Source organism: Cebus imitator, unplaced genomic scaffold (assembly GCF_001604975.1).
Source record: "Cebus imitator isolate Cc_AM_T3 unplaced genomic scaffold, Cebus_imitator-1.0 Scaffold95, whole genome shotgun sequence".
NCBI lineage: Eukaryota > Metazoa > Chordata > Mammalia > Primates > Cebidae > Cebus > Cebus imitator.
Window position 1 is genome coordinate 1,214,342 of NW_016107410.1, and position 12,677 is coordinate 1,227,018.

At 33.8% G+C, this 12,677-nt stretch overlaps 1 protein-coding gene across 3 annotated transcripts in view; it reads right to left on the bottom strand.

Annotated features, from left to right (window-relative positions):
* DPP10 (dipeptidyl peptidase like 10) overlaps positions 1-12,677 on the bottom strand; it is a 1,448,345-nt gene that overhangs the window by 31,331 nt on the left and 1,404,337 nt on the right. For all 3 annotated transcript variants that reach the window (XM_017536067.2, XM_017536066.2, XM_017536068.2), the window contains exons 18-19: positions 8,980-9,078; positions 8,803-8,872 (exon numbers count right to left, since the gene is read on the bottom strand). In XM_017536067.2, the coding sequence (XP_017391556.1) occupies positions 8,803-8,872; positions 8,980-9,078 (169 nt within the window). The remainder of the gene's footprint in view (positions 1-8,802; positions 8,873-8,979; positions 9,079-12,677) is intronic.

The window sequence follows — 12,677 nt, forward strand, 5'->3', positions numbered from 1 at the left end:
TCTTTTATTTATGAAGTTCGAATTATGGGCCTTTTTCTGAATTTATACCATATATTTTAAATTCCTTTATTCCTATAATTTTTTTTAGGGAACAGTAATAAAAGCTTGAAATGCACATTGTTGCTAAATTTTCACCTCTTAGTAGATGTTCAACATAAAGTACATTGTGCATCAATTCTGTTCCTCAAGTGACCTCACCTATAAAGTGGGGATTAGAATATCTGCCCTGTTGTAATCATAATGCTGTGAGAAAAAAAGTTTTTAAAAAAGCATAAGAAGTAAGTAAACTACATGTTATTTACATATACATTTTTGGGTATCCTTATAAATTAAAATTATATAACCTATACATTAATATGCATGTATAAATATAATTTTCAATACTCAATTCTCAAAGATGCAACATGTTTTGTGCAACACGGATTTATTTTTTACAACATATTTTCTATGTGATTAAAAGGGAGATTATGCCAGTATAATGCACTGTGATAGTGGTAAAAGCATTTCCCAAGATAATAATGTTTAGACGTAATCAGAGCCATATTTTCTTTCAAGACAGAGTTTTCCTCTTGTTGTCCACGCTACAGTGCAGTGGTGCAATCTTAGCTCACTGCAACCTCTGTGTCCAGAGTTCAAGTGATTCCCCTGCCTCAGCCCCCTGAGTAGCTGGGATTACAGGTGTACACCACTACGTCCAGCTAATTTTTGGTATTTTTAGCAGAGACGGGGTTTCATCATGCTGTCCAGACTGGTCTCAAATTCCTGACTTCAGGTGCTCCACCCGCCTCGGCCTCTCAAGCTGCAGGGATTATAGGCGTGAGCCACCATACCCAGTTTCACATTTTCTTACAAATAAAGAAAAAGTCTTAGCAATATATTGGGACCTTCAGAAAAAAAAGCTAAAAATCAGTGGAAGCACTTTTTTCCAGTGAGTTGTGGCTGATCTAGGAGTTTCCAATTCATTATGCTTCCTTTGTGTTACTGAGGGACAGGTGACAACTGAGAGCTCTAGTCACAGAGGCTACGAAAACATGGACACAAACAGTGGATTAATGAAGAAGGCTACAGCTAGATCAGGTTTATAATTTTGATAAAAATGGCATGATAAAAATGAGAACAAATGGCTATAAGAGAATGCCCTCAAGGAGGAAGAACAAGCTGAAGTTCAAGGATGAAAATGACTGATTCCAAATCACGTTACTTACAACTTTACTATGTTAATAACAATTGTATTATTTGGGTTGTGTTTTTGTTTTAAAAATATAGTAATTATTAGTTTCTTCCCAAGTTTTATATCTCCTAGGAGCCCTGTAATTTTTAGTAAGGGACTTTGCACATTACTTGTTGCTCAAAGATGTATGTGTGGGCAGGCTGTGGTGGCTCATGCCTATAATCCCAGAACTTTGGGAAGCCAAGGTTTGTGGATCACCTGAGGTCAGGAGTTTGAGACCAGCCTGGCCAACATGATGAAACCCCATCTCTAATAAAAATACCAAAAATTAGCCAGGCGTAGTGGCAGGCACCTGTAATCCCAGCTACTCAGGAGGCTGAGAGGAGAATCGCTCAAACCTGGGAGGCAGAGGTTGCAGTGAGCCGAGATCACACAATTGCACTCCAGCCTGGGCAACAAGAGCAAAACTCCATCTCAAAAGAAAAAACTTATATATATATACATAAGTTTTATACACACACACACACACACACAATATACAGATTTATGTAAAATATATATACACACACACATCTATATGTGTGTGTGTGTGTGTGGACTAGAAGAAAAGCCTGGAGCTCTGGTCTAGCCTCCCATCATCATAGACACCCTTTAACTTACATAGTACATAGCTTACATGATTCGGAACATACTGTTTTTATATATAAATCAAAAGGGAAGAATATATTATTTTAAAAATCCTGTAATAGCTTAATATGGATGGGGCTGTGTGGGATTACCAAGAAAGAAAACACTGTATCTTAGTATTTGTAGTTTAACCTTTCAAAGTCACGTTAAACTAATAACATAGCTAACACTACATCCTAATTTTTTTCTTAGAAAAAAATAACTAAAATAGGAAAAGAGATTTCAATATGACTTACTCTCACATTAATAACTACACTTATATGACTATCCAAAACTATGAACTATGTAAATTAGGAAGTTCAACATTTCTTATAAAAATATTCAATAGTATAACTGTAAATATATCATATACATGTATGTTTTCAATAGGAAATCTTAATAAGCCCATTTCATTCGTATGAAACCTATTGTTATTCATATAATCCTGTGAATCCATGCATATCTAAAACCTCCATTAACAGAAGACCTGAAATGGCATGTGTGTTTCTGTGTGTGTACATACATATTCCTGTTAAAATAATCACGAAATGAATATTACAGCTTATGCATTATCTACCCATTTAACTAAATTTGGATTTTCCTCCAATGGCACTTTCTTAATACATCAACTTAGAGTTTGTACAACTTTATATAATGGTAAGAAATTAATGCTGACATTTGAGAGGCACTATCTACAAATTGTGAAAGAACATAAATATTTTCAAGAAAAAAATAGAAACAAATGATCACCTTCTTCCCTTCTATTAACAAGATTAAATGCCACTGTGTTTTTTTCTTCTCAATCATTTTCTATGTATTACAGTATAGGTACATTCTCCATCCATTTAAATGATGAAGATATAAAAAATGATAAACCTGAAATTTAAGCTCTGAATCTCATTACATGGCAAAGCAATAATAATCACTCTTTGAGACAAATACTGATATCAACAAGCTACCTCTTTCATCTACACCAGCCAGTATATGTACTATTTTTGCAAGAAACTAAGGGTAAATGTAGATGTGTATTTGGCATGAAGAAATAGAAGATCAAATGACGTTAGAGGTTATTAAAATATATATGTCTTCATCCTTGGGAAACAAAATGAACTCACCTTTGACAATCTGATCTGCTAAAACTATAGGAATCCATGAAATAAATAGAGAGTAGAAAAGACTTCCCACAAAGTGAACATTTTGATAAGAATTCAGAATTTTATTAAATAATCTGAACTGAGAATTTGATCTCTCTTGTGGAATATTCATGAACTCAGTCCTGATTTCTATAATCAATACTTTACAACAAAGCATTAACATAGTACAAATGTAAAATGCTATATTCCAGAAATTATTATAAACTGTTCAGTGGAAAGAATAAAAGGTTATAAAAATTTGGTGGTAGAGAAGCCTCCTCTGATTCAAGTCATCATTCCTTGATAATATGGCAATAATTATCATAATACAGTGGACTATGCAGGGAGGCAGCATTGGGTAATACAGCAGAGGCTTTAATACAGAAAACAGATATATAAAACTTGGGTCGAAACCCTAACTTTACCTGCTTATGATCTTGGGGAACATATACATGACATATTTTATATGGTTTCCTTGTATTAAAATAAGGACAGTAGTATTTACCTTGGATAATTTCTATAAGGATTAAAGACGGTGCCTACACATTATCAGCATGACACTCTTTGCACAATAAACACTCAATAAATGGTAGCTAATATCAGTTCTTATTATCTTAAGGGGATAAGCGCAATAAAAAAATTATAAAAAGAAATAGTAGGCCGGGCGCGGTGGCTCACGCCTGTAATCCCAGCACTTTGGGAGGCCGAAGCGGGTGGATCACGAGGTCAACAGATCGAGACCATCCTGGTCAACATGGTGAAACCCCGTCTCTACTAAAAATACAAAAAATCAGCTGGGCATGGTGGCGCATGCCTGTAATCCCAGCTACTCAGGAGGCCAAGGAAGGAGAATTGCCTGAACCCAGGAGGCGGAGGTTGCGGTGAGCCGAGATCGCGCCATTGCACTCCAGCCTGGGTAACAAGAGCGAAACTCCATCTCAAAAAAATAAATAAATAAATAAATAAATAAATAAATAGAGAAAGAAACAGTAAAGAGGCAGCATGAAAATCAATCAATATTTAGCACTATCCAGAAAGACTGTAAGAAAAATTAGAAACTCAGGTTTCGTTCTACTGAGTGGAAAACTAAACTGGAGAGAAATGGACCCATACAGAAGTCAATTATAAACTCACAAATCATTTATTTCTCCATTTCCACATCTCAACTTAATTCATTCCTGATGACAAACTCAGGGTTAATTGATTTGTTTACTTATTCATTGATGTATTCATATATTCATTCATTTATTCTATCAAATACTGCTCCAGTTAGTGTCTTATAGCAAAACAATTCAAAAGGAGTTAGCAGTTTAATAGAAGAGAAAGCAAAGTAAATATTGTAAGCTGGTATGATTACATGTTTATAACAGAGGTGTGCATAAATTATCTAGAAGTGTGTCTGGAAGTCTTAATAGAACTTTTTCAGGTGGCCAGGCAAACTAAGGGCATTGGGGAGGCTTTGTAAAAACACACGAAGTAATGATTGAAGACGTGGTGTTTCCCAGAACAAGGCAGTCTCTTATATCTAGAGAATGGGACTTCTCTTTGGGGGTGGCTGGTGTGAGATGAAAATGAAGAGAAAAATAGACAACATATTAAGAAGACTATTACGTAGTGTGAGGTAAAATGCACATCTTAATCAATGATGAATGAATAATGAGAGGATTTTAGGTAGGAGGGCTACCTTCTCAGGTATAGATTTTGCAAAGTTAAACCGAGCAGCAGAGTGGAAAAGCAACTAAAAGTGAGATAGCAAAAGGTAATAAACTAAAGAAAAGGAAGTGTAAGTAGATGCAGTATAGCAGCATGGAGTTAAATCATTCAGGTAGGATGTCTCACTGGTCTGAAAGCTTGATGTTAGTTATATATTAAACAATATTTCAAATTGTTTGAGGAAATGAAATGTGTGTGTAACAGATCAGCAGTGATGTTATCTTGACTTGTTGGATATGAATAACTGAATATATTCACTCACTGTGAATGGATCAGTTACTTTTATCACACTGTTTAAAAGAATAGTTATATAGAAAACAGATCACTTCTAGCAAGATGACCAAATTATACGATTCTGATACACAAAACATTCATTCATGAGATTCTAGATAAAAATGATTAACGCTTTCCAGTTAGAATGACCTAATCCACAAACTGACAGAGGAGGAGAGAGGAAGAAAGCTCCGGGGAGATAAGACTTGATCGATGGCCATGAATTCCCTGAGATTTCAAGGAAGATGAACTCAGAGAAAGGAAAGAAAGTCATGGAGGAATGATAGCATATGTTGAATTCTGGAAGTTAATATTACTTGTTGAACATTTACTGCCTCCCTAGTTAGACCTTTAACAAGTGTGGCAGGATAACTTGGGCATGAAAAAGAAAACAATGGGAAGCGATGACGGGCCCCTGGTACTGAACTAAACTCCAGAGCTGACCCTGCTTCTCTTCACAGAGACAGAAAACAAAAACAAAAACAAAAATCTCTTCTTTTTTAGTAACAGTACAACTTTCTGGATTGCGTTTACCAGCATCTAAGTATATTAAATTCACATTTATTTGCCAAATAAACATCTGCAACTGCAGGATATTTTCCACAACACCTTCACTCTTGGCACTATTTGGTAATTACAGGACAGTCAGTAAGTTCTGTATATTAAGCATTGTGGAGGCACACTGAACAAATCCAAATAACTGTTACAGACTTCAAGATGCTTGCAATCTTCTTTTTATCTACCCATAGCCCTTAACACAGCTTCTCATATGTAAAAGCAACGTGGTAGATGTGTATTGTATTAAGTTACATATACATGAGTAGCAAATACGAATATTAAAAAAGAACAATTTGAGGTTAAAAGAGCTGGAATGAATATAGATGTGTAGAGAAGAAGTGTAAAAATGAATAAGGACTTCGAGGCCTTAAGGACTATCTATAATGTTAAGCAGAAATGCAGGAGAAAAACAAGTAGGCACTTGGAGGGGGAATTGGAGAAGTTGTCCAGAAAAAGGGGATCATGACTCCACAGAGACTGCAGCAAACTCAGGTCACTGAGATTCATCTGTGGTACCAATGGCTCTTAGATTTTCTATTACAGTAAAAATATTTATGTGGTATGTACTCCATCCCACATACTCTTTTTAATGTGACATTGACACTGATCGTTGATTCACTTATATTTTCAATATTATGAAATTAAGTTTGAGTTTCAAAACATATGACCAAGAAAGGGACGTAAAAGGACCATTTCTTTGGAAGATCCATAATAAAGATTGAGCAGCACTGGGTACTGACACCAAAATCACTGAAAACAGTCTTTAATCTTGAGAAAAAAAATGCCTTTAAATTATTGGCAGTTTTGAAAATTCTTAAAAATCACTTTATACTTTTGCTATTCTGACCCTTATATGTTTCCAAGCATAATATTTTAGAAATAATCATGCAATTTAAAAAGAATAAATCATATTGTAAAAATAAATTTTTTAAAAAAGATCTCCTCATTTTGGATTTTGTAAGTCACATTCTGCAAAGCTTTTGATAATTTCCCTCTAAAAACCAAAAGTTTGGATAATGTCAATTAATATTAAGTATAAATAATATACAACAAAAGAACTAGAAATGATTTAATATTTATTTTCATTCTTCCTTGTATCAACCAAAAAAAAATAGCAAAGTAAATTGAATAGGTCTGACCACACTATTTTATCTGTTTTAGCAGTGTCTGCCAACAACTTTATGGGCATTAAATCACACATTAAATACCCATATTAATGAAATTAAATGCTTTAAAATACTATTATCCATATTAGGTTTCCATAAAAACAATTGCAGTTTTTGCCATTATTTTTAAATTCTGCGCACAATTTATTAAAGACTATCTGCAGGTGTTTATGCTCTACCAAACACTATGGTGACATATTTAAATATAAATATTATCCCATGTTATGGTAACAAAAGATTAGAAAAATTCAGCAGCATATTGCTAAAATCTCAGCACTCCAACTTGAACCCAGTCCTATCTGACGCCAAAACCAACATTTTGCTCTAAAATCCTACTTCTCAAAAACACCCAAATATTCCTTGCCAATAAGAGAAATCTTCAAATTGGTTTTTTGAGTAGTTCCTTATATTCCTCTTAGAAACTAAAACTCAACCAGAAAAAAACAGAGGTCTGATACCCATATTAGCCAGTTAGCTTCTCTGATTCAGAAAAAAAAGAGAATTCGTTAACTCTTACTTGGTTTTCTCCCTATATGTGACACTGCCCTAGAGCAGGTGGATATGCAAGTGGGCATAATTATCTATACATTCGTTTGCATAAATGTCATGCTTCAAGGGCAGTCATCTCTTTTGTCTTCCAATTTGAAGGTCACCATATACTGAGGGATGCCTCCTATGAGCCTGAGGGATGTCCCTTTCCTTGATGAAGTTTATTTTTCAGTGAATCAAAAGAATATTTCCTTTTACCAAAGGGGATGGGGTTGACTTTTTTTTCTTTTTGTCTCATTTTAATACCTTAAATATTTTTCCTCAATAAATGATACATGTAGTTAAAATGGGAGCAGAAGAAAACTAGGTAAAAAGGACAAGAAAAAACAATGAATTAAGAAACAGCAAATAAGAACTTCCTTAGGGAGACATTAAGAACTTTCAGAGCTCTCTGGCTCTTAGTGACAAAGCAGAAAAGTTTGGATATGAGAAACTACATAAAGCTCAATAATTAGAATTAGAAATGAACAATGGGGTGAGACAGAAAATTAAATATTATATTATTTCTATATTATATGGTTTTTTAAAATAAAGGGAAAAATGGCTTGTATATATTAAAATATCTAAATAAAATAAATGCAATCTACACAAAAAAGAATTATATTCCAATAATTTTAAGAATCATATGTGTTAGGCAGTGTTTAAGGGGCTGTATATGTTGTATTTCACTCAATCTACAAAGTGCTCTTAAAGCACAGGTTGTACTGTAATGCTAGTTTTAAATTTAGAAAAATTTAGCCTTGTAAGAGGTTAAATAACTTGCCCAAGGACACACAGCTAATAAATGGCAAAACTAGAATTTGAACCCAGGAAATTCAATTCCACAGACTAAATACTTATCCACTATACTCAGTGATCATAAGAAATATTAGTTTCATATTTACTGTTTCTAAATATTGTATCTAAAGACATAATTTTAGACAATTTTAAGCACTATTATATCAACATGCTACCTGAGCCCTTAATAAGGGAAATAACTTATAACTCTCAGGAATACAATGCTACATCAATATCAAGTTAGTTAGGCATCAGATATCAAGGGCTTTGGTGCCTAATACTATATAGTCACGACATAGCCTTACAAAATGTATAAAGATATTTAATTTCAAAGTCAATTTCAAGATTAAAAAAAAGAAACTTGAGGCAAGTTTTCTGGGCATGGGAGCAGCTTACTGCAGGCCATGAATCCAGGAGGAAAAACTGATAGGAGTGATATAAACATAACCAATTGTTTCAGCAGTGGAATTACAAGTTCCTCAATGTTGCATAAACAACTGGTAAAGAGCACAGGGCTTGAGTAACTGCTAAGCAGACATCCACAAATCAAACTACTTAGTGTCACTATTCCTGGCAGTAGCACCAAACTCCATGTGGGATGCAAGAAGTTCAGAAAATTACACATCCTTACACATGATTTAGTGATGGACTCCTCGAGGAATTTAGACAACAGACAGCTGCCCTGGTTAACTACACCTAGAGGACGTCTCATTTATTTAATCAAATGTTGTCATGTGAGACACAAAAATATAAAATCTTTAGATTCCTTTATTTCAAAAACAAATAAAATACTTACATTATTAACAGAAGAGCATACTGGTTTCGGTCCATAAAATCTTTGGGAAAGGACAACTGTAAAGGAAGTTCTTTTAAAGAAAGAGCAAAATATTAAAGATGGAGAGTCATTTACAGGTAAAACCATAAGACGCAGAGAAAGTTGTTCTTGAATAACATAGCATGCACAAAACTTTACCATAGTCGTCAATATGAAGGATTTTAATTTCTGGCTTTACTATCTTCTTCTTCAGGATAGCTTCCTTCAGCATAGAATTGCTTTCCAATATAAAATATTCTGTAAACCAAAAAGGGTAGTGTAAATGGCTAACTCCTATGCATTAATCAATAAACAGTGTGACACAACAAAAAATTATCCAGTTGTTACCATTTGGCAGGTGCTGTGCTAGGTACGGACTAACTCATCATTTTTCTTCTGAATCACTACAACACTGCATAATTACTGAATTACTAAGTGAGCTTTATTATACCAGTTTTTTTCACTTGCTTCTATATTAAATTTATCAATTACATTTTCAAAATGCAAATCTAATCATATTGCCAACCTGCTTAAGAACATTTTAGCAAAATACAAGACTATCTAGCACCAAATGAGATGAGATTCACAATGTCTAGATACCTTTACAAATTAAAAGGCTTACAGAAACACAGGATGAGGACACCTGGACTGTAGTTCAGGTGTTTAATAAGGTAGAAAAAGCATGAGCATACAATATGTTTCTAAAAATAAATACTGCATAATCTGAAATACATGAAAATTATATTATCTAAGATGAAAAATACACTGGGTGAGATTAATAAAATATTAGACACTGCAGAAGAAAAGAGTAATGACCTTCAAAATACAGTAATGGAGAAATATCAAAAATGAAGTATCAAAATATTTGATAAACATGAAGTGGATATCAGTAGCTTGCTGGAATTTTGATGTATATACATTGTATTAAATTTGTAGATCTATCTGGAGAGACTTTATTGATAAAAACAGTGAGCCTTTGAATCCATAAATATATACATTCACATATATGTTTGAATATGTATACACATATATCCACATGTACATATTGTAGACAGTTATCTGTATGTCTGTGTCTATGGCAATTTGAGTCTTTAGTTTCTCCCAGCAGTATTATACAGCTTTAAAGAGGAGGTCTATATTTTTATTAGATTAATTCCTAGATGCTGTATGGATTTTTGATGTTACTTTAAACAGTATTTTAAAATACTCTTAAATCTTGTATTTTCATTGATAAAACAGTTGAATTTTAAGTAGTGACCTACACCTGTAACATGATAAATTCACTTATTTTCAGTAGTTTATTGTGTGTACATTCCATAGTTTTTTTGTTTCCTTGCTTTTTGTTTTGTACACCCTATGTCTTCTGGAAATAAGCAGGTTTACTGCATGTGTTTCTTTTCTTACCCATTTTACTTGCTAAGTCCTCTACTACAATGTTGCACAGAAGGAGTGAGAAAAAAACATTCTTGACTTTTCCAGCCTTCAGGGAGAAGCATCATTCTTTCACTATTAAGCATGATGTCAGCTGTAGTATTTTTACAGATATCATTCATGAAGTTCAGAAATTGCTTTTTTATCGTATCTTGAGAATTACTATTAATTAATTATTGTTTGCCAAAATTTTTAATTTTTTTTAAAACCTTAGAGGTGTCAGTGCAATATGGTGAACTACATTGTTTGTTGAAGGTTACAGCAAACATAGAATCTTTGAGTAAACCCAATATGGCCATAATAATCATACTTTGTATAAATGCTGGGTTTGACTTGCAAGTTAAGTCAAACCCAGCAAATTCATGAGAAAATTCATGAGAAAATGATTTTTGTTGTTGTTGTTGTTCTCCTAATATATATGTCTGGATTTGGAATCTGGTCAATGCTAGCCTTATATTTTTAAAAAGAGTTTGTGTAAGCTTGGTTTTAATTAATTAAATGTTGCATAGAATGCACCACTGAATCTAGCTGGAACTGGAGCTTTCTTTGTGAGGAGAATGTTAACTGCATATTTATATATTGTATTTCTTCTCATGTGAATGTTTAGCGATTTGTGTCTTTTAAGGAATGTGTCCACTGTCTAAGATGTCAAATTTACTGGCATAAAATTACTTAGAATGTTCTGTTAGTGTCATTCTAATATCTGCAGCATTTGTATGGGCATCATATATTTTATTAAATGTCATTACATTTTTCTCTTTTTCTTCTTGTCTCTCTCTCTAGAATTTTGCCAATTTTACTGATCTTCTTGGGGAAGCACCTTTTGGTTTTATACATTTTCTCTACTGCTAGTCTATTTTTGGTATCATTTATTTCCTTCTTATTCATTTTTTATCTCCTTCTTTCAACTTTGTTTTAATTTGCCCTTCTTTTTCTAGTTTCTTAAGGTGAAAGAGAAGATTTTCAATTTAAACGTTTCCTTTTTATACAGTAAGTTAGAGTCATAAATTTCTTTCTAAACACAACTGTAGTACCCCCTAAATTGGGATATGTTGTGTTTCTATTTTTATACAATAAGTTAGATTCATATATTTCTTTCTAATCACAACTGTAGTTACCACTAAATTTGGATCTGATGTGTTTTTATTTTCCTTTGAGTGCAAAGGATTTTCTAATTATTTATTTTTTTATTGATCAATGTGTTATTTAGAAGTACAAGTTTGATGACAGAGCATTCTTACTCCTTTTCTTCTTTTTTAATATTTATTTATTTAAATACTTAATTTTTAAGAGCAGTTCTAAGTTGACAGCAAAATCAAGAGGAAGGTACAGAGATTTCCCCTGTATCCCTCCCCACCACACACATTCATTCCCCCATTATCAACATGCACCACCAGAGTGATACATTTTTAATAACTGAAAAGTCTACATTGATATATCATAACCACTGATAAGAGTTTACATAGGGTTTAGACTAGGGTTCATTCAGTATTGTACAATTCTATTGGTTTGGACCAATGTATTCATCATTACAATATTCAGAAGATTATTTTCAGAGCCATAAAAATTCTCTGTGTTCTGTCTGTTCATCCCTCCCAATGCCCTCCCAACCCCTGGCAACCACTGCTCTTTTTCTAACTCCACAGTTTTGTCTTTTCTAGAATGTCATACAGTTGTAATCATATAATATGCAGTCCTATCAAATTGGCTTCTTTCACACAGTGCGTGCATTTAGGGTTCCATGTCTTTCTATGACTTAATAGCTCATTTCTTTTTGGTGCTGGATAATATTCCATTGTCTGGATATTCCACAGTGTATTTATCCATTCATCTGCTGAGGTACGTCTTGGTTGATTCCAGGTTTTGGCAATTATTAATAAAGCTGCTATAAACATCCATTTGCAGGTTTTGCTTAGATATAAGTTTTCAACCCCTCTGGGTAAATACCAAGGAATGTGATAGCTGGATCACATGGCACAAATTGCTAAATCCTCTTCCAAAGTATCTGTGCCATTTTTTTAAATCGTTCTTTAGATTCTGGGGTACATGTGCAGGTCATGCATGGTTGTTGCATAGGTACTCACATGGCGGGGTGGTTTGTTGCCTCCATTCCCTATCACCTATATCTGGCATTTCTCTCCATGTTATCCCTCCCCAAACTCTCCACCCCCTGCTGTCCCTCCCCTAACTCCCTGCAAAAGACCCCAGTATGTGATGCTCCCCAGGCAACAGTGAATCAGAATATTAAGAGGCCAGTAAGCTGAAATGTACCTGCTTTGTCAATCACTCTGTTAGAGTGAGGTATAGTTGATACCTTATTTTAGGCATATAAGATTCACCTCTTGCCTGTAACATGGCTCACATCACTTGCTTTACTGTTTACATACATAAGATCAAGTTGATGCTTCGTGCAAAGCTTTCCTCAT